Source organism: Lepus europaeus, chromosome 12 (genome assembly GCF_033115175.1).
Source record: "Lepus europaeus isolate LE1 chromosome 12, mLepTim1.pri, whole genome shotgun sequence".
Classification (NCBI taxonomy): domain Eukaryota; kingdom Metazoa; phylum Chordata; class Mammalia; order Lagomorpha; family Leporidae; genus Lepus; species Lepus europaeus.
In genome coordinates, this window is record NC_084838.1 from 2,717,470 (window position 1) to 2,737,847 (window position 20,378).

The 20,378-nt window shown below is 53.4% G+C and overlaps 1 protein-coding gene across 2 annotated transcripts in view; it reads left to right on the forward strand.

The window, feature by feature from the left end:
- The window catches only part of TSC1 (TSC complex subunit 1), a 55,755-nt gene extending 35,510 nt beyond the window's left edge, over positions 1-20,245 (forward strand). For both annotated transcript variants that reach the window (XM_062207286.1, XM_062207287.1), the window contains exons 9-23: positions 4,613-4,788; positions 5,450-5,562; positions 6,231-6,342; positions 6,642-6,751; positions 8,418-8,487; positions 8,937-9,041; positions 9,284-9,842; positions 10,639-10,682; positions 11,255-11,421; positions 12,001-12,183; positions 13,056-13,166; positions 13,672-13,794; positions 14,595-14,782; positions 14,868-15,029; positions 15,400-20,245. In XM_062207286.1, coding sequence (XP_062063270.1) covers positions 4,613-4,788; positions 5,450-5,562; positions 6,231-6,342; positions 6,642-6,751; positions 8,418-8,487; positions 8,937-9,041; positions 9,284-9,842; positions 10,639-10,682; positions 11,255-11,421; positions 12,001-12,183; positions 13,056-13,166; positions 13,672-13,794; positions 14,595-14,782; positions 14,868-15,029; positions 15,400-15,922 — 2,746 coding nt within the window. In that variant the 3' untranslated portion in view covers positions 15,923-20,245. The remainder of the gene's footprint in view (positions 1-4,612; positions 4,789-5,449; positions 5,563-6,230; positions 6,343-6,641; positions 6,752-8,417; positions 8,488-8,936; positions 9,042-9,283; positions 9,843-10,638; positions 10,683-11,254; positions 11,422-12,000; positions 12,184-13,055; positions 13,167-13,671; positions 13,795-14,594; positions 14,783-14,867; positions 15,030-15,399) is intronic.
- Positions 20,246-20,378: the final 133 nt, after the last annotated feature.

The window sequence follows — 20,378 nt, forward strand, 5'->3', positions numbered from 1 at the left end:
ACTGCTTTCCCAGGTGCATTAGCAGGGAGCTGGATCAGAAGTGGAGCAGCTGGGACAAGAACTGGCACCCATATGGGATGCTGGCACTGCAAGCCGGGGCTTTAACCCACGTACAGTGCTGGTCCCTGTGGATTTATATTTAAAAATGAGTAAATAGTTAATGTAGATGGTAGGATTTGAGGAGGTTATATACAAGGATACTTCAAAAAGAAATTTGTCTAGAAGTAGAATTAAAATAAGTTTAGGGACGGTTATTAGGTGCAGCGTTAAGCTGCCACTGGGGACACCGTGTCCGAGTGCCCCATGTTGAGGTTTCATCTCCTGCTGCAGTGTCCTGGGAGACAGCAGGTGATGGGTGGCTCAAGTACTGGTCTCTGCCACTCACATGGGGAAACCTGGATGGACTTCTTGGCTGGCTTCTGACTTTGGCCTGGCTAGCCACAATTGTTGGCAGGTGTCTGGAGAGTGAACCAGTAGATGGGAGCTTTGTCTCTCTATCTTTGCCTCTGAAATATTTAAAAAAACAAACAAACAAACCCTGCAATCCATGCATAGCTTTTAAAAATAATATGCATTTCCATGAGCCTTTTATTAATGACTTCTTGTATATATAGACTTCAAAAATTTTTTGGCACCAAAATGTTTGTCTTTTTTTTAAAGATTTCTTTCTTTATTTGAGAGGCAGAGTTAAGATAGAGAGAGGGAGAGACAGAGACTCCCATATGACTTCAACAAGCAGAGCTGCACTGATCCGAAGCCAGGAGCCAGGAGCTTCTTCCGGGTCTCCCACGTGGGTGCAGGGGCCCAAGCACTTAGGCCATCTTCTGCTTTCCCAGGCCACAGCAGAGAGCTGGATCGGAAGTGGAACAGCTAGGACTTGAACTGGCACCCATATGGGATGTTGGCACTGCAGACTGGGGCTTTAACCCACTGAGCCATAGCACTATCCCCTAAGATTTATTTGTTTACTAGAGAGGCAGAGAGAGAGAGGTCCTCCATCTGCTGGTTCACCCCCAGATGGCCACAATGGCCAGAGCTGAGCTGATCCAAAGCCAGGAACCAGGAACTTCTTCTGGGTCTCTCATGTGGGTGCAGGGGTCCAAGGACTTGGGCCATCTTCTACTGCTTTCCCAGGCCACAGCAGAGTTGGATTGGAAGTGGAGCAGCCAAGACTCGAACCAGCACCCATATGGGATGCCAGCACTGCGCCATAGGACCACCGTCAAATGTTTGTCTTTAATTTTATTTTTCTATAAAGGTTTTGAAGTCTCCAGTCAGCCATGTTAACTTGGAAGCCTCCTAAGGGAGCAGGCTGGGCAGGCAGATCATCTGACTGTTGAGGGAAGTATCAGCATGAAAGAGCCATAGGAAGAGAAGAGGGAGCTGGAACGAAGCGAGGTACAGAGAGCAGCAGAGCGTGCCTGCGCTAGCTGCAGAGATGAGGCATCTGTGCCCATGTCAAGATCAGGATACAAGGAGAGGAGTCTTCCAGAACTAATGAAACAGCTCTTGAAAATTATGATAGGGGTTGGCACTGTGGCGTGGCGGGTTAAACCCGCTGTCTGCAGTGCTGGCATCCCATATGGGCGCTGGTTCGAGTCCTGGCCACTCTGCTTCCACTCCAGCTCCCCGCTAATGGCCTGGGAAAGCAGTAGAAGATGGCCCAAGTCCTTAGGCCCCTGCACCCATGTGGGAGACCCAAAAGAAGCTTCTGGCTCCTGGCTCAGGTCGGCCCAGCCCCGGCCATTGCAGCCATTTGGGGAGTGAAACAGCAGATAGAAGGTCTCTCTCTCTCTGTGTGTGTCTTTCTTTTCTCTCTGTACTCTGACTTTGAAATAAATAAGTCTTTAAAAAAGAAAATTACAGATGATAGGCAAAATTTAGAAAGAAAGACTTAGAAGATAAAGTTGAGAATATTCTCATTTTAGGCAGATCCAAAGAATTGAGGTGATAAGAGAAAAGGAAAAATAAGGATCATCAGCCCAGAAAGTCCAGCTTCAATAGAAAACAAGAAAAGAGAGGAGAGTAGCTAGTATTTGGCGCATTGTGTTGAGCTGCCCCTTGAGACACCAGCATCCATACTGGAGCACTGGTTCAAGACCCAGCTCTTCGCTTCTGATCCAGCTCTCTTCTGTTGTGCCAAGGAGAGCAGTGGAAGATGGCCCGAGTGCGTGTGTCCCTGGTACCCACATGTGAGACTCAGATGGAGTTCTGGGCTCCTGGCTTTGGCCTGTCCCAGCCCTGGCTGTTGGGCCATTCGGGGGAATGAACCAGTGAATGGGAGATAGCTCTTTGTCTTACCCACCCCCTCTCTCTGCTACTCTACCTGTCAAATAAATAAATGAATTTTGGGGCCAAAAAAAGGAGGAAAAAGGGCAGGTGTTGTGGTTCAGAGAGTTACACTGCCACTTGGGATGCCTGCATCTCATCACAGTGCCGGGATCAAGTCCCACCTCTGCCTCCACTTCTAATTCAGCTCCCTGCTAATGTGCACCAGAGGAGGCAGGAGATAGTGGCTCAAGTACCGAGTCCCTGCGACCCCACGGGAGACCTCAGTGACACTCACAGCTTCAGTGTGGCCCAGCCCCCGCTGTTGCAGGCATGTGGGGAGGGAACCAACGGTTAGAAGATCTGTTTCTTTCTCTGACTCTCTGTCATTCTGCCTTTTAAATAAATAAAAATGAATAAACAAACATTAAAAAAAGAAAACTTTGCTGGAGTAAAAAGTGGTTGAAATAATATAAACTAATAACAGAAATAATGTAAAAGCGTTTTCTGTAATTGAAGGACGTGAGGTTCTGGGTTTAAGGAGCTTACCTGTGCCCAGCTTAGTCCTGGATGCTTTTGTTTCTGTGTTGGAAGCCACATTTTCAGCACTGAGGATTTAATGAGCATTCTACCACAGTTGTGTAGGATCACACGTTCTGTTAGGGTCAACCCAGGGATGGCCCTTGGTGCTGCTGCGCTGGTCCCTGTCACCTGTGCAACGGAAGATTGGAATCCATTGGAGTTCCTAACTAGAAATGTGTAGAGTGATGTTTTTTGTCAGAAAGAACATTTATACTTGAGTGAGTATTTGCATTTTGGATGTTGTGTTAATAGGATTTTTGTAGAATATTTGGCAAGTACTGAAGAGTTGAAAGAAAACGAACATCACCCACAGCTTCAGTTTTTTCTTCTCAAATTTTGTTTGAGAGACAGAGATCTCCCACCTGCTTGTTCACTCCAAGATGCCTGCGACGGCTGGAGCTGAGCCGAGCTGAAGTCAGGGGCTGGGAACTCAAGCTAGGCCTCCCACATGAGGGTGGCAGGACCCCACTTACTTGAGCCATTGCCTACTGTCTCCCAGGGTCTGCGTTAGCAGGAAACGAGGAGTAGAGCCAGGATCAAACCTGGTGACACTGGCTACAGGTGTCCCGGCCAGCGTCTTAACTGCTAGCCCAAACGTCCATTCCCTTCCCCTTCCCTGCATAATTTTTCATATCAACTTCAGTGTGGCATAATTTACATACAGTAACAATCCATTTTGTTAAGTTTTGACAGAAGTCGCGATTGTGACAAAGAGCATTCCTGTTGGCCCCCAGCAGTTCCTTCGCACCCTTTGTGGTCAGTCTCCTCCCTCTGCTTGTACTCTGGGGTGGTGTAATAGTATTTCTTCCAGAGACTGTGTCCTTTTGGTTGGATTTTGAGTTGTATCACTTCTTTTATTACAAGGTATGCTGTGCTGAACGTTGTTGTATATCTTGTTATATGTTTCTTTCTATAGGACAGATCCTTAGAAGTCGACTGTGGATCACATAACAGGAATCTTTAGAGTTTATTTATTTATTTATTTATTTTTATTTTTGACAGGCAGAGTGGACAGTGAGAGAGAGAGAGACAGAGAGAAAGGTCTTCCTTTGCTGTTGGTTCACCCTCCAATGGCCACGTGGCCGGTGCGCTGCGGCTGGCACACCGCGCTGATCCGAAGCCAGGAGGCAGGTGCTTCTCCTGGTCTCCCATGCGGGTGCAGGGCCCAAGCACTTGGGCCATCCTCCACTGCCCTCCTGGGCCACAGCAGAGAGCGGGCCTGGAAGAGGGGCAACCGGGACAGAATCCGGTGCCCCGGCGCTGCGGGGCGGAGGATTAGCCTGTTGAGCCACAGCGCCGGCCCAAGAATCTTTAGAGTTTAAAAAAAATCCTTGTGGGCTTTCTTTAGTCGTTGTCTTCTACACTGTGTTTCTGGTCTGGGGGTGGACCGGCATCCTGAGGCTTTGTCGCCTAAGCTTTCTGGCGGTTTCCAGGTCTCCCTGTTCCAGGTTGACCTTTGTTCCAAAGCAGGGCGTCCCCTTGTGTCTGCTCTCCATAGTTTATGTTCTGTTTGGAAGCTATGCCTAGTTTTTCATTGATGAAATTTTTGTGTCAAATAGTTTCCGTTCACTTGATGTAACGGTTCTAAATAGGGCAGATGTAGGTTTGTAAGGTGAATGGCTAGTTCTTTATATCATAGAACTGTTTCCAGCTTGGGTTGGAATGGATTTTCCCTGCTCTGTGCTGGCCCGGGTTGGCAGTCTTCAGTGTTTAATTGAATAGATTATTGTTTGCGTTTCTTGACGTTCCTTGCCTTTCACAGGTGGAGGAGATTAGAGACTCATGATGTCGTAATAGAGTGCGCCAAAATCTCCCTGGACCCTTCGGAAGCCCCCTATGAAGACGGCTGTTCTGTGGCTCACCAGCTGTCTGCCCGGTTCCCTCACCGGTCCGCTGATGTCACCCCCAGCCCCTACGTGGACACACAGAATAGCTATGGTAAAACGTGACTTTGGCACTTGCCTGTTTTACACCTTTGTCTCTGGGAAGCATTGTTTATCTTTGTTAACTTTGTTTTCTTTCTTAGAATAAAACTTAGTTCAGTTTCCCTGCATATTTCTAAATTGAATTTGCCTCTGTTGTCTTCTAATTAAGTTTTCCTTTGAGTTTAATTTAAATGTCTTTGGTTTCCTGCCTGATAGTATTGCCAACAGCTTTGGCAACGTGTCTTCAACCCTCAACAGAGAAAATGGTTCAAGCACGTTGCAGACCCCACCTCAGAGGAAGTCCTTTTACCATTTGGACAGCTGGAGCGGGGCTCCCTGGGCTGCAGCACTGATGCAGTTTGAATGAGTCTGGACAATTTAAAATTGGATGCATATCAAAATATGGACTCTGTCAGTAGTTACAGCCACTGACGGTGTTATCTGTGCTGTGCATTCCGCGTTACTCAAGGCTCAGCCATCAGCCTTACCGGGTGCTGTTTGCGAGGGCATTTGAAGAGTGCTTTACATGTTACTTGATGGACAGGGATGTCAGAAAGCCCCTCAGGTTTTCAAATGTAGAGAACTGAGATTGCTGAATGGTCTGGAGGACTGTAGGTTTCTCCTGGAATGGTCTAAAGCCACCCCTCATCCTCTGTTCTTCTTTTTCATTTTAGGGAGTGCCACTTCTACCCCGTATTCCTCTTCTCGGCTGACGTTAAATACGCCAGGGCAGCTACCTCAGACTCTGAGTTCCCCGTCGACACGGCTGTTAACTGAGCCGCCGCAAGTATGGTGCCCAGTAGTGGGCTTGCTTTCTCCTTGCTTCCTGGTGAAGCTGACCATTTGGGTCGGGTTTTAGTATATGGTTGGGAAAACATTATACTGCTCATTTCAGCAGGTGGCACCCCCCCCCCCTTTTTTTTTTACATTTGTTAATTTTATTTGAAAGAGTTGCAGAGAGAGGGAAAGACACCAGAGGGAGAGCTTCCACATGCTGGTTCACTCCTCAAATGCCCACAATGGGTGGAGCTGGGCTGATTTGAAACTAGAAGCTGGGAGCTTCTTCCAGGTCTCCCACATGAGTGCAGGGGCCCCAGCACTTGGGCCATCCTCCACTGCTCCCCCAGCATATTAGCAGGGAGCGGGATTGGAAGTAGAGCAGCCGGGACTTGAATTGGCGCTGATATAGGGTGCTGGAGTTGCAGAGGGTGGCTTAACCTGCTACGCCGCAGCGCTGGCCCCTCAGCAGTCCCTTTTAGGGATCCATGAGATTGCATTAGCAAAGAAAATTTCTCTTGCTGCTTGGGTTCATTGTGGAGCCTGGATGTACAAGATGCCACCTGTCTTTCTGCAGTTGGAAAGGCGAAGGTTAAACTGAACGTTGGCCATGAACGTGAGCCTTGTGGGTGATGGAGCACCCATTCGCTGTTGCTGATCTGCTTTGTTGGTCCCCAGGCCACTCTTTGGAGCCCATCCATGGTTTGTGGTATGACCACTCCTCCGACGTCGCCTGGAAATGTCCCAGCTGACTTATCACACCCTTACAGTAAAGTATTTGGTACAGCTGGTATGTATGTCTCAGGCTGGGTTCGATGGGTTGGTTTTGACTTGTGTTTTATGGTGGAAGAAACTATTCTTCTAGATCTAGTAGTGAGTTTGAAGTAGTAAACTTGTTTTCTAGACTTATAGAAACTTCAGGGGATTTCAAAGCCTGTAAAGTTAAACAAGCCAACAAAAGAAGACTGAGCTAGATCCCAGAAAGTAAGCTGTTGCAGCTTTAGTCACGTGACGAGGCTAGGAAAGTTGGTGGTTTTTCTAACAGTTGGTCTTGATGTTCGTACATATTCTGCCCTTGTCTCTGAGCAGGTGGAAAAGGAACTCCTTTGGGAACCCCAGCAACCTCGCCACCTCCAGCCCCCCTCTACCACTCGGATGACATTTCACTCCCCCCGGCCACAGCCACAGCCCCCAGGAAGGTGAGTGCCAGCCGTCTGCGGCCCTGCCCAAGCACTGCGACTTGACCGCAGGCCTCCTTCGTGTAGTCTACTGAGGCCAAACGGAATTCGGACCTGAAATATGGCGGGTTTGAATCCGATTGAGTCGAGGAGCAGGAGCTGTCAAGCTGGCATCTGCTGAACCCTGGGCTCCCAGAATCCTTTTAGGGGCTCAGTAAGTCAGATCTGCTCTCCTGGGGATGCTGAGCTGACGCTTGCCCTCCCCACGGCTCAGCACTTGGTGGATGGTACAGAAGTGATGGTAGTTGAAACAGCAGCCACTTAGCCTGAATCCAGGCAGGCAGCAAACTGCCCTGGTGGGCATCACGTTCTTCCTTGACATAGCCTTTCAGTTTACAGAAGAAAAACATTTAGAAACTTCTGAGTGTCTGGTAATAGAAAGTATTTTTAATTATTGGCCCCTGAAAACCTGTATAGTTAATGTTCTTTGTGACAGCACAGGACATAGCAAGTGTGCATAAGGCACCTTTGCTGCACACCAAAGCGTGGCGGCCACCCCAGACCCCCGTGCAGAGCTGAGCGAGTCACTGGTTTCATGGATTGCCGGTTGTATTTGAAAGAACGAGTGGCTCACACACTGGTTAATCCGACTTGGATATTTGACAGGCAGTGTCCTAATGATGACCCTTGTCAGTCACTTCAGGATGTACAACTGATACTACTCAGATTTACTGCCATTGATAAAATTCAACTTTCAGGTGAAAATTAAGACATTAAAAAGCATATCCCCCACCGCTAGCATGGTAGCTTCCCTAGGATTTCTGTGATGAGACCGGAGAGGCTCAGGACGCTTGGTTAATGACTGGAGTTTTGATGTTGTACAATGAGATGCTCCAGTATTTGGAAGCAGTTGTTTCTAAATGTGCAGTGTGTGATGTCACAGAAACAGGCCCAGTGGGCAGTGTGTGATGTCACAGAAACAGGCCCAGTGGGCAGTGTGTGATGTCACAGAAACGGGCCCAGTGGGCAGTGTGTGATGTCACAGAAATGGGCCCAGTGAGCAGCGTAGTCAGAACGCAGGGTGGACCGGTGGGTTTAACACAGATGAGAAGTCAGCTGGTAGGTTTCAGATTCTGCCTCGTGACTAACTTCTAAGGAACCACCACTAGTCAAGTGTTGGTGTGTATCAAAGGTGATCATCCACGATGATTTGAAAAGTCTGCTAACAGATGTTTATTTTTTGCAACTTCATATCTCTAGGGCCCCAAAGTTTCTTCCATTATTTTGGCAGAAATGACATATTGCAGTAGGCTGAACATAGAGGCAGATAGGGGAAGCCAGTAAAGAGATCGCAAAAATGTTCAACAGTTTCACTGTTCTCAGTTTGATTCTATTTTGGAAAATAATCTTTTTTTGCATCAAAGTATGTTATCTCCACTAATGTGTAATGGGTTCATTATTTTTAAGTGAATTAATAAATAGTTTAAAATTTAGTTTCTAACATTGCAGTGCGTGGTGGATTCGGCCGTGTGGCAGGAGGTCTGGGCAGTCTGTCATTCCTAGGAGTAGAGAGGCTGGCTGAGATACGTAGTTCGAGGACCACTGAACTAACCTCTGAGCTCTTCGCCGTATGCTAGGGAGCGTGCAGGCCGTCGCCTGGTGGTGTAGACAGTGCGTATCTTTTCAGGAAGAGGGGACAGACCCCGCGAGGCCGTGTCTGCACAGACAGCACCACCTTCCGAATGACAGAGCACCAGGTAATGTCTGGGGAGCGGTGGGGCGTCCTCTTCCGATCGGGCTATTTGCGTTTCCAGTGGAAACGAGGGAATGCTGGAATAGCCTACAGACCACGGAGACCTCGGAGCAGTGAAACAGTGAATTCTAAAAGCCAGCTCAGGAACATGCAAAACAAGCTTTCTTTAAGCCAGGTCCGTGAAGTACCGCGGGTGTTTGGGATTGGTCAGATGACGTGTTTTCACCTGTTCTCAGGGCTAGTAAGAGAACACGAGTTCTATTTCCAGTGGGTTTGCTATTGGTGCTTTTCATTAGAAGGCTGATGCTATCTCCGGTTCTGAAGCAGCCCCGGGCCGGAGCTGGAGCTCAGCAGGGAGATCACTGTGGACTTGGTCTGTTGCAGCGTGGGCAGTTTGCACTTGTGGGCTCACAGGGTGTTTCTTGGACTTGAATTGTCTTTGTTTCCCTGCAGAAGAGCTACCTAGCAACAAAGGTTCTGTCACTCTGAGTGACCTCCCAGGGTTTTTAGGTGATCTGGCTTCTGAAGAAGATAGTATTGAAAAGGACAGAGAAGAAGGTAACGTACATGGCGCGGCTGTGAGGTGATGAAACTGGACCCTTACTCTGTCACCAGAGATTCGGTGCCGACTCTCACAGACGTGCGTGAGAGATGCGGGTGTTTTGTTCCAGGCCCTACGCCTGGTAAGGGGATGGCACTCTCCGCTCCCCCCTCGTGGCAGTGGGACGTGGTGGCGTGCAACCCCGAACTGCCTGGTCGCCCCAGACGGAGTGTTTACTGGGGTTTCCTTCCGCCCTCAGCTGCCATATGTAAGGAGCTTTCTGAGATCACCACCGCAGAGGCCGAGCCTGTGGCTCCTCGAGGCGGCTTTGACTCTCCCTTCTACCGAGACAGCCTCCTGGGCGCTCAGCGCAAGACGCACGCGGCAGCCTCTGGTGCGCAGGGTGCCAGCACGAACCCTGAGCCTTTACACTCCTCCCTGGACAAGCTTGGGCCGGACACACCAAAGCAAGCCTTTACTCCCATAGACCTACCCTGTGGCGGTGCCCGCGAAAGCCCCGCCGGGGACAGGGACCGCCAGACTTCTTTGGAGACCAATATCCTCACTCCCAGCCCTTGTAAAATTCCACCTCAGAGGGGAGTGGGCTTTGGAAGTGGGCAGCCACCCCCGTACGATCATCTTTTTGAGGTGGCCTTGCCAAAGACTGCCCATCATTTTGTTAGCAAGAAGACCACGGAACTGTTAAAGAAAGCGAAAGGAAACCCCGAGGAAGACTCTGTGCCCTCTGCCTCCCCAGTGGAAATACTGGACAGGCTGCTACAGCAGGGAGCGGACGCCCACGGCAAGGAGCTGAGCAGGTGAGGGAGCCGGCGCTCCTCCGTGCTGGGTCACTTGTGAAACTCAGCCAGTGCAAGGGCGGGAGCAAGAATCGCTGGTCTCACTCGCCAGGGCGGCTGCCTGTCTCCGGCTTTGGCAGCGCTCCTCCCAGTCCTCTGCCTGTTCTGTACAGGACGTGTGTCGCCTCTGTGAGTGCGCTCGTTCAGGGCGGCTCCCCTCAGAGCGTGCCTCCTGTAGGCCGTTCTGTGTGAGGACTCTCACATGCTTTCTGAAAGTTGGAAGCTAAAAATGAAGTTCTGATATTTCAAAGACTATAGGAACATTTGTCACACTTCCCTCTCTAATGACAGATGATATTGTCATATTATCTCCTATTTTGGTAACAGCTCACGAAGTGGATGGCAGATCACCAGCACTTTATGCAGGTGCCGGTGGCCTGACGCCAGCAGCCCCGCTCACAGGCACGAGGACTGCCCAGAGAGCCCAGTCCTCGCAGCCCTTCTCCAGGGAGAGCCAGGAAAGGCTAAGAGCCTAGCTTGTCAGGGTCTGAGTCCTCTGCCGTTTCCAACAGCTTCTGGAGAAATGGTCGTTTCTTTTTTCTTCTGTAGAATACAAAATAAGGTGGAGTTTGATAGGGCTTGTGATGATTCAGCTTCTTTTAAAGATTTGGTAAAACCGGCTCAGAGGAATGGCTCCCTTTTCCCTTTGGCTGGTGACTCGGTGGAGCCGCTCCCAGTCTGTTTCGGCAGAGGTAGTCCAGCTACTTTTCTCTAGGTCAGACTGGTAACTTTGTTACTCGAAAAACTTTCTTCCTAGGTTGTCCTTACCCAGCAAGTCCGTCGACTGGACCCACTTTGGAGGTAAACTTGCGCTTTAGCTCCAAATCCAGCCCAGATGGCTCCTGCTTGCCTTCTGCCTTTTCTGTCCTTGAAGGAGGTGCCCGCTAGGAAACAGGTCTCCCCGTGGCCGCTGCTCCTTCTGGCTTCTCTGCCCGGGGAGAGGATGTGGTAGAGTCAGTCCTGCCTACTTGTGAAAGGTGGCAAGTACTATGCACCTGCGAGCCGCGGGGCAGAGCGCAGACTGCGCCGCAGACTTCCTGGAGGAGGCCCAGTGAGGCCAGCGGTGCTAGGGAGTCTCCCTGATGGAGGGGGGCCGGCGAAAGACCGGCCTTGAGAACCGGGGTGTGGGGTGGGCACAGATGATCAGGTGTGTGGGCGGGAAGAAAGCAAGCTCTCAGAATCACCCCACGGTAGCTGCCCCTCCTCCACCCACCCCCCAGAAAAAAGAGGGACCTCCGGGACCGAGCTGTTGTCTGCAGTGAGTGGCAGTTTGCTTTTTGAAAGCGGTGTTGCCGGCTACCACGTGTGGGAGGGGGAGTTGATGGAACCAGATGTAAAAGGCATTTCTGCCCCTCCCTCTGCTTTCAAATCAGGCTCTCCTCCCTCAGACGAGATCGGCGCCCTCCGAGACCAGCTGCTCTTACTGCACAACCAGCTCCTGTACGAGCGCTTCCAGAGGCAACAGCACGCTCTCCGCAACCGGCGGCTGCTGCGCAAGGTGATCCACACGGCGGCCCTGGAGGAGCACAACGCCGCCATGGTGAGCGCGGCTGCGAAGCCCTGGGGCAAGTGCTGTGTGTAGCTGCTTACACCTGAGGTGATGGGGCTCAGAAGTTACTTTATTTCTCCACATGTGAGACCTGGGTGTGTGTCTTGGGCTCCGTCAGTTAGTGCTTTAGGGAGGAAAGCTGCCACCCACTCCCTGAAGTGGGGCTCGTAACGGCTGCACCTGCTGTTCAGGTTGTGGTCAGGACAGTCGGGCGGCGCCTGCTGCAGGCCTGGCGCTCGTACGCACTCAGGGTGCGTCCGTCATGTTAGTGAACTCGCTCAGTCCGAGCGTTGGTGGGGGTCTCACTGCTGTGGGTGGAGGGGTGGGACTTGTGAAGCCTTGGAAGCAAGCTGATCCCTGGGAAAAGTTCTTTAAGCAACTTGTGCTCCATTTGCTGATGTGAAATCTGGAAGCTGTGACTTGCTGCCAAGTAAGACGGCGTGAGCTGTCAGGCTCTGGGTCTGCTGTGGCTGTGACTGCTCAGGTGAAACGTTTCCAGCTCATAGAGAACTGGAACATCGCTGCCCGGGGTGGAGGCAGCCACAGTGATGGCTCTCTGCTCTCTGCCAGAAAGATCAGTTGAAACTACAAGAGAAAGACATCCAGATATGGAAGCTTAGTCTGCAGAAAGAACAAGCCAGATACAGTCAGCTCCAGGAACAGCGGGACTCGGTGGTGACCCAGCTCCACAGCCAGATCAGACAGCTGCAACACGACCGCGAAGAATTCTACAACCAGAGCCAGGAGTTACAGGTGTGCACTGCGACACAGGGGAGTTACAGGTGTGCACTGCGCCACAGGTGTGCACTGCGACACAGGTGGCGTCAGCCAAGAAGAGGGTGGGAAAGCAGGCAGGAAGGCAGCACAGGTGTTTCCTGGAGTGTTGTGACCAGCTCAGCTGGGCGGAGACAAGCACTTTCCTCTGGAATCGTAGCCGATGGTCTTCGGGAGGGCAGTGTGTCCCCTTGAGATGTGCTCTCAGAGGGCGTCTGGGTCTTTATCCTCCTGGCTCAGAGCAGCAAGAGGAAACACCGTTCTGCTTACTTGGCAGAGCTCAGCAGCTCTGTGGACACGGATGGCCCCGCTGCTGAGTGGCTGTCAGAGAAGAGCACACACACGTTAAGATGCAGTCACTAAGCCTCGTGTGCACCTGCTGACCCTGTACGACGTCATCGCTATTCCCAGTTGCACCTGGGCTTGCTTCTGGTGCTTTTCGTCTATGCAGCCACCCAGACCCATCTCTGCAGATAGGCCTACAGCCCCAGTGTGTGTGGTCTCCCTGCGGCTAGCTAGTAGTTCACACGATCCCCGGCAGGTGTCGCTGTGCTTCCCACAACACTGCTCCTCTCCACAGCACCCTGAGAGCTGGTGGGTGCCTCAAGGCTCTCTGGCGCAGTTTCATAACTGTGCATCTAAAAGCATTTTTGTTTTGTTTTCTTTTGTTAAACAGTAAGAACTCAGAAAGCAACCATAGCTTACTTTTTTAAATCAAGAATTCAAATCCTGATGGCCCAAGAATAGTAGAGCAATGAAGAACTAGGCATTCCCCGTCGGGTGTGGGCTGATAGCCAGGGGGGCCCGTGGCCTGCCGTGCCGTGTACTTCGTTCCGTGTTTCTCTGTGTAGACGAAGCTGGAGGACTGCAGGAACATGATCGCAGAGCTGCGGGTGGAGCTGAAGAAGGCCAACAGCAAGGTGTGCCACACCGAGCTGCAGCTCAGCCAGGTCTCTCAGAAGGTGAGGACAGGCGTGTTTCAGCAGTGTCGGGGTTGGGGTGCCCAGCAAGGGAGGGTCCGCCCCCCCCCCCCCCGGACATTGGGCAGTATCTGGAGACCTCTTTGGTAGCACTGGCATCTGTGAGTAGGGACCGGGGTGCTGCCACAGCCCCCTGCAGTGCCAGTGCCTGTTCCATAGAGCGCTCTCTTGATGCCTCGCTCGGGTCTTTGAGCTGTGACCCTCCCTCTTTGGAATTCATGCGTTCCTCATGTTGTTTACTGAGGGACAGGTGAGCCCTCCCCAGGCTGTGTCCCCTGGGCCTGACGCCCCTGCCTGGTGGGCGTGGGCCGGTGGCCGCGGTTGGTGCTTCCTCCCCTTTGCAGAGCGCAGTCTGTTTCCGTTGTCCTCGGGTGCCCCCTCCCCACCAGCAGCAGCGTCGGGGTTGGGACGAGGGAGTTTGTGCTGTGTCATGTCCATGCTAGTCTTGTGCCGTCAGAGCGTCCGCCTTGTGTGTGTTCTGGTTTAGCTCTCGAACAGCGAGTCGGTGCAGCAGCAGATGGAGTTCCTGAACAGGCAGCTGCTGGTTCTCGGGGAGGTCAACGAGCTGTACTTGGAGCAGCTGCAGAGCAAGCACTCAGACACCAGCAAGGTATGCCGGGCGCGAGCCAGACCCCGGGGCGTGCTGTGTTTTCAGCCGGTGTTTGCGAGCGTCTGTTTGCGTGGATCACTGTACACTTCACAGTTGTGCAGTCTGCTCGAGAATCTTCGCTGTGCCGTTTCTTTGTAAGAACTGTGCAAACACGGGCTTCCGCTTCCCTGGCACTGACGTCATAGCGCTTGCAGACTTTGCTCGTAGGAATGCGCTGTGATGACCTCTTTGGGCGGAGCCTCTGTTCACGGTTCAGATGACGTCCTTAGGGGTAGATTTCCAGGGGTGGTTACTAGGTTAACACGGAGCCAACCTACTCTCCAGAAAGTTAGCCTGCTTCTGCTTCTGCTGTCAGCACTCTGAAGTAACTTTGTAATGTGTGTTACATTGTTCTTCAAAATGGATACAGCGTGTTCCTTTTCTATAAGTACTAAGGGCAGTCCCTCTCTCCTCTCTCCCCCCTCTCCCTGCTCTCCTCTCTCCCCCCTCTCCCCGCTCTCCTCTCCCTACTCTCCTCTCCTCACTTTCCTCTCCCTTTCCTCTCTCCTCTCTCCTCCCTCCTCCCTCTCTCCCTCTCCTCCCTTTCTTCCCCCTCTCCTCTCTCCCCCTTCCCCCCGCTCCCCTCTCTCCTCTCCCTCTCCTCTCTCCTCCCTCCTCCCTCTCTCCCTCTCCTCCCTCTCTTCCTCTCCTCCATTTCTCCCCCCCCCCTCCTCCCTCCCCCCACTCCCCTCTCTCCCCCCTCCCCCCGCTCCCCTCTCTCCTCTCCCTCTCCTCTCTCCTCCCTCTCTCCCTCTCTCCAGGAAGTAGAAATGATGAAAGCTGCGTATCGGAAAGAACTAGAAAAGAACAGAAACCACGTTCTCCAACAGACTCAGAGGCTCGATACCTCCCAGAAACGGATTTTGGAACTGGAATCTCATCTGGCCAAGAAAGACCACCTGCTTTTGGAACAAAAGAAATATTTAGAGGATGTCAAACTGCAGGCAAGGTAACTTGGACGTGGAAAGGCATTTTAGGGGCAAATCCTTTATCCAGGGGAACTTCCCATGTTCTGGCTGGTCTGTGTCTTTCAGAGGACAGCTGCAAGCTGCCGAGAGCAGGTATGAGGCCCAGAAAAGGATTACCCAGGCGTTTGAGTTGGAGATCTTGGACTTGTATGGCCGATTGGAGAAGGATGGCCTTCTGAAAAAACTTGAAGAAGAGAAAACAGAAGCAGCTGAGGCAGCAGAAGAAAGGTAGGAGCCGGGAGCTGCACTGCAGGCCGCACGGCGTTGCCGCTGCTCACGGAAGCAGGGCCGTGACCCGTGGCACAGGCAGCACTTGCACGTGATGGGCAGGGCTAAAGCCCTGAGCTGTCTGCATCCCAGGGAGCCTTCCGTGTTCCTCTTCCTGGCCTCAGTGCCCCCTGGCGGCAGGATGTGTTCCTATTTCACATAGCGATGGTTGCCTCTAGCCATGACACACTGCTCCTGCTGTGCACTGTGGCTTGGGTTTCCTGGGACAGCACAGACAGTGGGCGAGCCGCTCAGTGTGTCTGAGTCCTCGTCTCCCGCTTGGGGAAGACCCCAATCACAGCTTCCGTTTTCCTTCCCGGATTTGTTACAGGCTTGACTGTTGTAACGATGGCTGCTCGGATTCCACGGTAGGGCACAATGAAGAGGCATCTGGCCACAATGGTGAGACCAAGACCCCCAGGCCTGGCGGCACCCGGGGCAGCGGTGGGAGCAGAGGAGGTGGAGGTGGCAGCAGCAGCAGCAGCAGCGAGCGTTCCACCCCCGAGAAACCCCCAACCCAGAGGGCGGGTCCGTTCAGCAGTCGCTGGGAAAACACCATGGGAGAGCCCTCACCCAGCCTCCCGACTGTCGGCTCGCTTCCCAGCTCCAAAAGCTTCCTGGGCATGAAGGCGCGCGAGTTGTTTCGTAATAAGAGTGAGAGCCAGTGTGATGAGGACGGGGTGACCATCAGTAGCCTTTCTGAGACCTTGAAGACAGAACTGGGCAAAGACTCGGGTGTGGAAGCCAAGATGCCCCTGACCCTCGATGGCCCGCGCGCGTCTCCCGCAAACCCAGACAGTGTTGGACAGCTCCGTATCATGGACTACAACGAGGCTCATCACGAACACAGCTAAGGGTGAGGGTCGCTCAGTGTTAACCTGCACATTGTTGGTAGAACAGGCGGTGTGAACGCACGTCTCAAAGCTTTCCTGTTTCCGGGGTCTGAGTGGCGAGCTCCCACGGTGGAAATGGGATGGCGGAACGGTTTTTGGATCTAGCGTTGAAATGCCTCGTACCCTTCCCTGAACCCACTGGAGCCCCTTCCTCATTCACCTGCCAGTGTGTACTAATCTGAGGGCCGGTGTGCGCGCCTCAGTCACTTTATTTTCTTCCTTCGCCCCCCAAACGGTTGCACCCTTTGAACCTGTGCAATATGAGGCCAAATTTAATCCTTGCATCTAACCCCCCGTTCTGCTTTCCTGAGGCTCAGAGAACTGGGGTGGCTCAGACCAGGTAAGTCTGGTTCTGCCCTTCCAGGATGTGGCCTGCAAAGCCGATGGTCTGCACGTGAAGGCTTGCATGGGGGTTCTGAGGGTGGGCGTCTCACGCAGCAGGCCTAGCAGGACGCTGGCTCGTTTCACCCTTGATCTTCAGTGGCTCTGAGAAGCTTCCTAGAAAGTTCTAGTGAACAGTCTGTTGTTTCAAACGTCTAGATTTGGCACCGTGGAGACCATATTCCTTACCCTGTAAGCTCTTGTCCCTCCTTTCCCCACTACCTCTTATTTATTTGGTGTTTGCTTGAATGCGGGTGTTGGGTTGACCACAGGCTGGCCGGGCGGTGGTAACAGCTGCTCCCTGCAGGAGGCTTGGAGCAGTCGTGGGAGCGACCGGCCGCCCCAGCAGCTCTCGCTTGTGAGCTGCTGCGCCTCCTGCGTGGCACCGCCCTTGGGGTGCGTGCCTTGCCCGTGTGCACACACACCTCACCACGCCCACTTCTGCTCGCTGCAGCACAGAGGCTGTGACGGCCCCGAGAGTTTGTCTAGCGCTCAGGTGGCCGTGGCTCCTCAGCAGGATGAGATCTAGGCCTCCGCAGGACAGCAGCTGTCTCACGCTAGTCCAGCTTCCCTTGGTGGTCACGGCAGGGAGGAGAGAGTGGGGTGGACAAGGGCTCGCTTGCCTGTGGCTGCTGGGCTGCCCTGCAGGCACACGAGAGCTGACCCATCAGGGCACTGCACGGTCAGCAGACGCTCCTGACGTGGGTGCCGGAAGACTGGGGATTGCTGCCTGGTGCTCTGGTCTAGGCAAGGAGAGGCCTGGGAAGAGAGAGCCAGTGAGCTCGGTTTTGCCACTGCTGTTCTTCCAGTAGAAGGAGTAGAAGGCTGCAGCCAGCAAGAGGTGAAAGAAACTGCAATGGTACGACTCTTACTGCATTCAGACGTTCCAGCACGTGAGGGTTTTTCTTTCCTTTTCTTTTCTTTTCCTTTTTTTTTTTTTTTTTTTTTTTCAGCGTGGCAAAAAGTATTCTAGCATCCCCAACTGAAAGGAACTAGAGCACGCGAGAGTGCACATGGCGATACCGGCAGAAGAACTGTTCTGGCCGGGACTTCTGCCTGTGACTGACCGACTCCCAGCCTACAGCAAGGCTCGTCCCCAGCTGTGTCAGCTCGGGAGAGCCTGGCTGTAGCCTCTGGGTGTGCCGTGTGGAGTTGTCCCGATGCCACACTTCTAATTCAGCCTTGTCCAAAGGAAAGCTTCAAGCCCAGTACTTTCCAGGCTCCTGGTTCCGTTACCGAAGAGGAGCGTGAACCAATCCAGAGGGAAAAGCACTCTTACAACCAGTGCTGAGTACTCTCCACGCCTCGCTCCTGGAGCGCTGTGCCACAGAACAAACACACCAGGCGCTCCACTCCTCTGCCTTAACTGGCAGGGGAAAGGAGGCAAGTGTGAGAATTTTTTTTTTCTTTTTAATGGGCGGATTGTAGAAGTACAGGGAAGAAAGGCAGCACGGCAGATGCCCCAAGGTGGGCGTGGAGGCCATTGGAGCTCAGGGCCCACTGTAGGGCACTCAGCTAGGGCAGGCCCAGCTGAGCTCTCGGAAGCCGTGGGTTCTGTTCAAGGAGGGTTGGGGGGTAGGGATCTGGAGTTATGTTGGTTACCCAACCCCAGATCTCAGGCTGCAGAGTCGGTGGGCGTTTGGTTTTGCCTTGAAAGTGATCAGCTTGCCGAGAATCAGTGGGTCATCAGTCATGCTGCAGCAAGTACTTTTAAGGATGGAAAGGGATAGTAGAGGGACTCACAGGGAGCTGGTCAGGCCCGGCAGAGGCGTGAGAGCGGTGTTACCGTGGGAAGGACTCCCAGGAGCCGGTCAGGCTGGCAAAGGCCCTAGAGCAATTGGTGTCACAGGCAGAGCCTCGGAAATGATTAAGCAGCTTGGCGTTCGTGAATGCTGGGGTTGGCTAGGCCTCCGTCGCCTGGTAGAGCCGCTCGGCCAGCCTGCACGACCTGCTCTGATTCCCCGCGGCCCCAGGCCCTGAGGAGGCGGGCGTCTGCCTCTCGCACTGCGTGGGATTTGTTTGGGAAGGGGCACTGCAGCCTCGGAGGTTGGGGCACGGGAAGCGGAGTTCCTGGCTCGACTCCAGGAAACGAGCACATGGATCTCGATGATAGCTTTCCTGTGGATTTCAGAGCAGCTTTGACGGCTGCGCGGTAGCGTCTATAGAGTAGTTGTGATGGGAGAGGAAGTACGTGGTCACGTGCAGAAAGAAACCTGGAGCCCAGAGGTGGGCGGTCAGCGTCTTCCGTGGCCGCAGTCGGCCGTGAGCAGGAGTGTGTCGCTGAGGCCGGCTGACAGTTCTTCCGGAGGGGAAGCTGCCTGGCCGTCAGGGCGACGCCGCAGAGGTTCTGGTTAGGGTCTCTGACGCAGAGCTCCGTGCGAGCCCATTTCTGTGAGGTGGCCGGGGGAGATGGTCTGACGTTCCTGGGAAGGTCCTGGCAGCCACTGGCAATGAGGAGGATGAGCGCCTCCTGCTGCTCGCTGGGCAGAAGCCGAGCGTCAGGTCCCCACACGGGGTGCCCGGTGTTTCTGCCGAGGAAGACAGTTCTGGAGATTGTGGAGAGAAGGAAGCGCGCGGTGTGGTAGGGGCCACGCAGCTCAGAGTCGCGAGTAGAACACAGGCGTGTGGTTCTGTGTGGGCGGCAGCCAGGGGGAATGCCCACCAGTTGCCGGCACATAGCGCTTGAAGCCAGGAAGGAGCGGCGTGGCAGCAGGAGCCGCGCCTGAAGAGGCTGGGTTTTCCTCAGGGAAGCTGCGGCGGGAGGAGGGTGGCAGGTGGAGCGAGGGCTCGGCCAGGGGCTCCGGTGGCGTCGGCACGCGGTCCGCCCTTGGCACTCGGAGAAGCCCGGTGCCCCGGGAGGGTCGGCCCTCCTGGTGTGCAGTGAGCCGGGCCGCACGCATCTTCATTCCCCGGCGTGCGTGTGTGCTGGGGACCGTTCCAGGCTGAGGAGGTCTGTGTGTCTGTTTACGCTCAGAGTCTGTGGACAGGAGCCCGCACCCCCAGCCCAGACCACTGGCAGTCATTGGTTGCACTTGATGAAGCTTTTCTTTGTAGGTTAAAAAAAATGTAGGTCAAGGACTGGCCCTCAGCTGCTGCTGCGACCCTTGTCCCCTGTGGCTCCTTCCCTGTCCGTGACGGACGCGCCCAGGGCTTCTGCCCGCCATCCTGCAGTCTGAATGTGCGCTCCCCAGAGCAGAGTGGCTGCAGCTGCCCGGAGCCGCCAGAGAGCTGGGCGTCTGCACCCACGGCTGCGTTTGGCCCTGAGCTGAGTTAGTGAAGGCTGAAGATCTTTCTCCCGCTTCCCAGGGCCACACAGTGACCCACCCCGTGGGCTGAGTAGGCTGGTGTGGCCGCCGGAATAGCTCTTTGAGAAGATACCCCAGGAGTCTGGCATCCCCCAAGCCCCGCCTCCCCGCCCCCTCCCTAGCGCGTTCGGTATGGACAGGAGGGTGGGGGCTCACCCGAGAGGCAGCCTGGCATTTTGCACTAGGAAGAATCAGTGATCACTTAACTGAAGACGTCTGTGGACCACAAACACATCATGGAGGGACAGATTTTGCTGCGACATAATCTAGTTTTATAGCTCAATCATGGATGAACCATGTGGCTAACTTGCAGTTTAAAGGGGTCCCATCAGTGACAAGAAACATTTTTTAAACTGTTTTTAGTTAAATTGGAGCAAGACATCTCTTGTCAAAAGGCTTAAACTTTCCCGCCTCAGTCGTAAAAGCATGTCAAACAATCCACATTAGACGCCATAAAAATGAACTGCAAGAGAAAAATGGTACAATCTTAGTGAATGGGGATTGTCCTTAGAATGTTCTAAAATGTCAAGGCAGTTGCTTGTGTTTAACTGTGAACAAATAAAAATTTATTGTTTTGCACTACCCTGCTGTGTTGGCGTGGAATGATCCAGCCAGCCCTGGGGGGCTCGTGAGCGAGGCAGGGCACCAGACACGGCAGCCTCGGGCCTGGGCTGCCGGAGAGCCTGCCTGACAGGTTAGGGTCCTGTGCTGGTGCATCACTTGGTGCACAA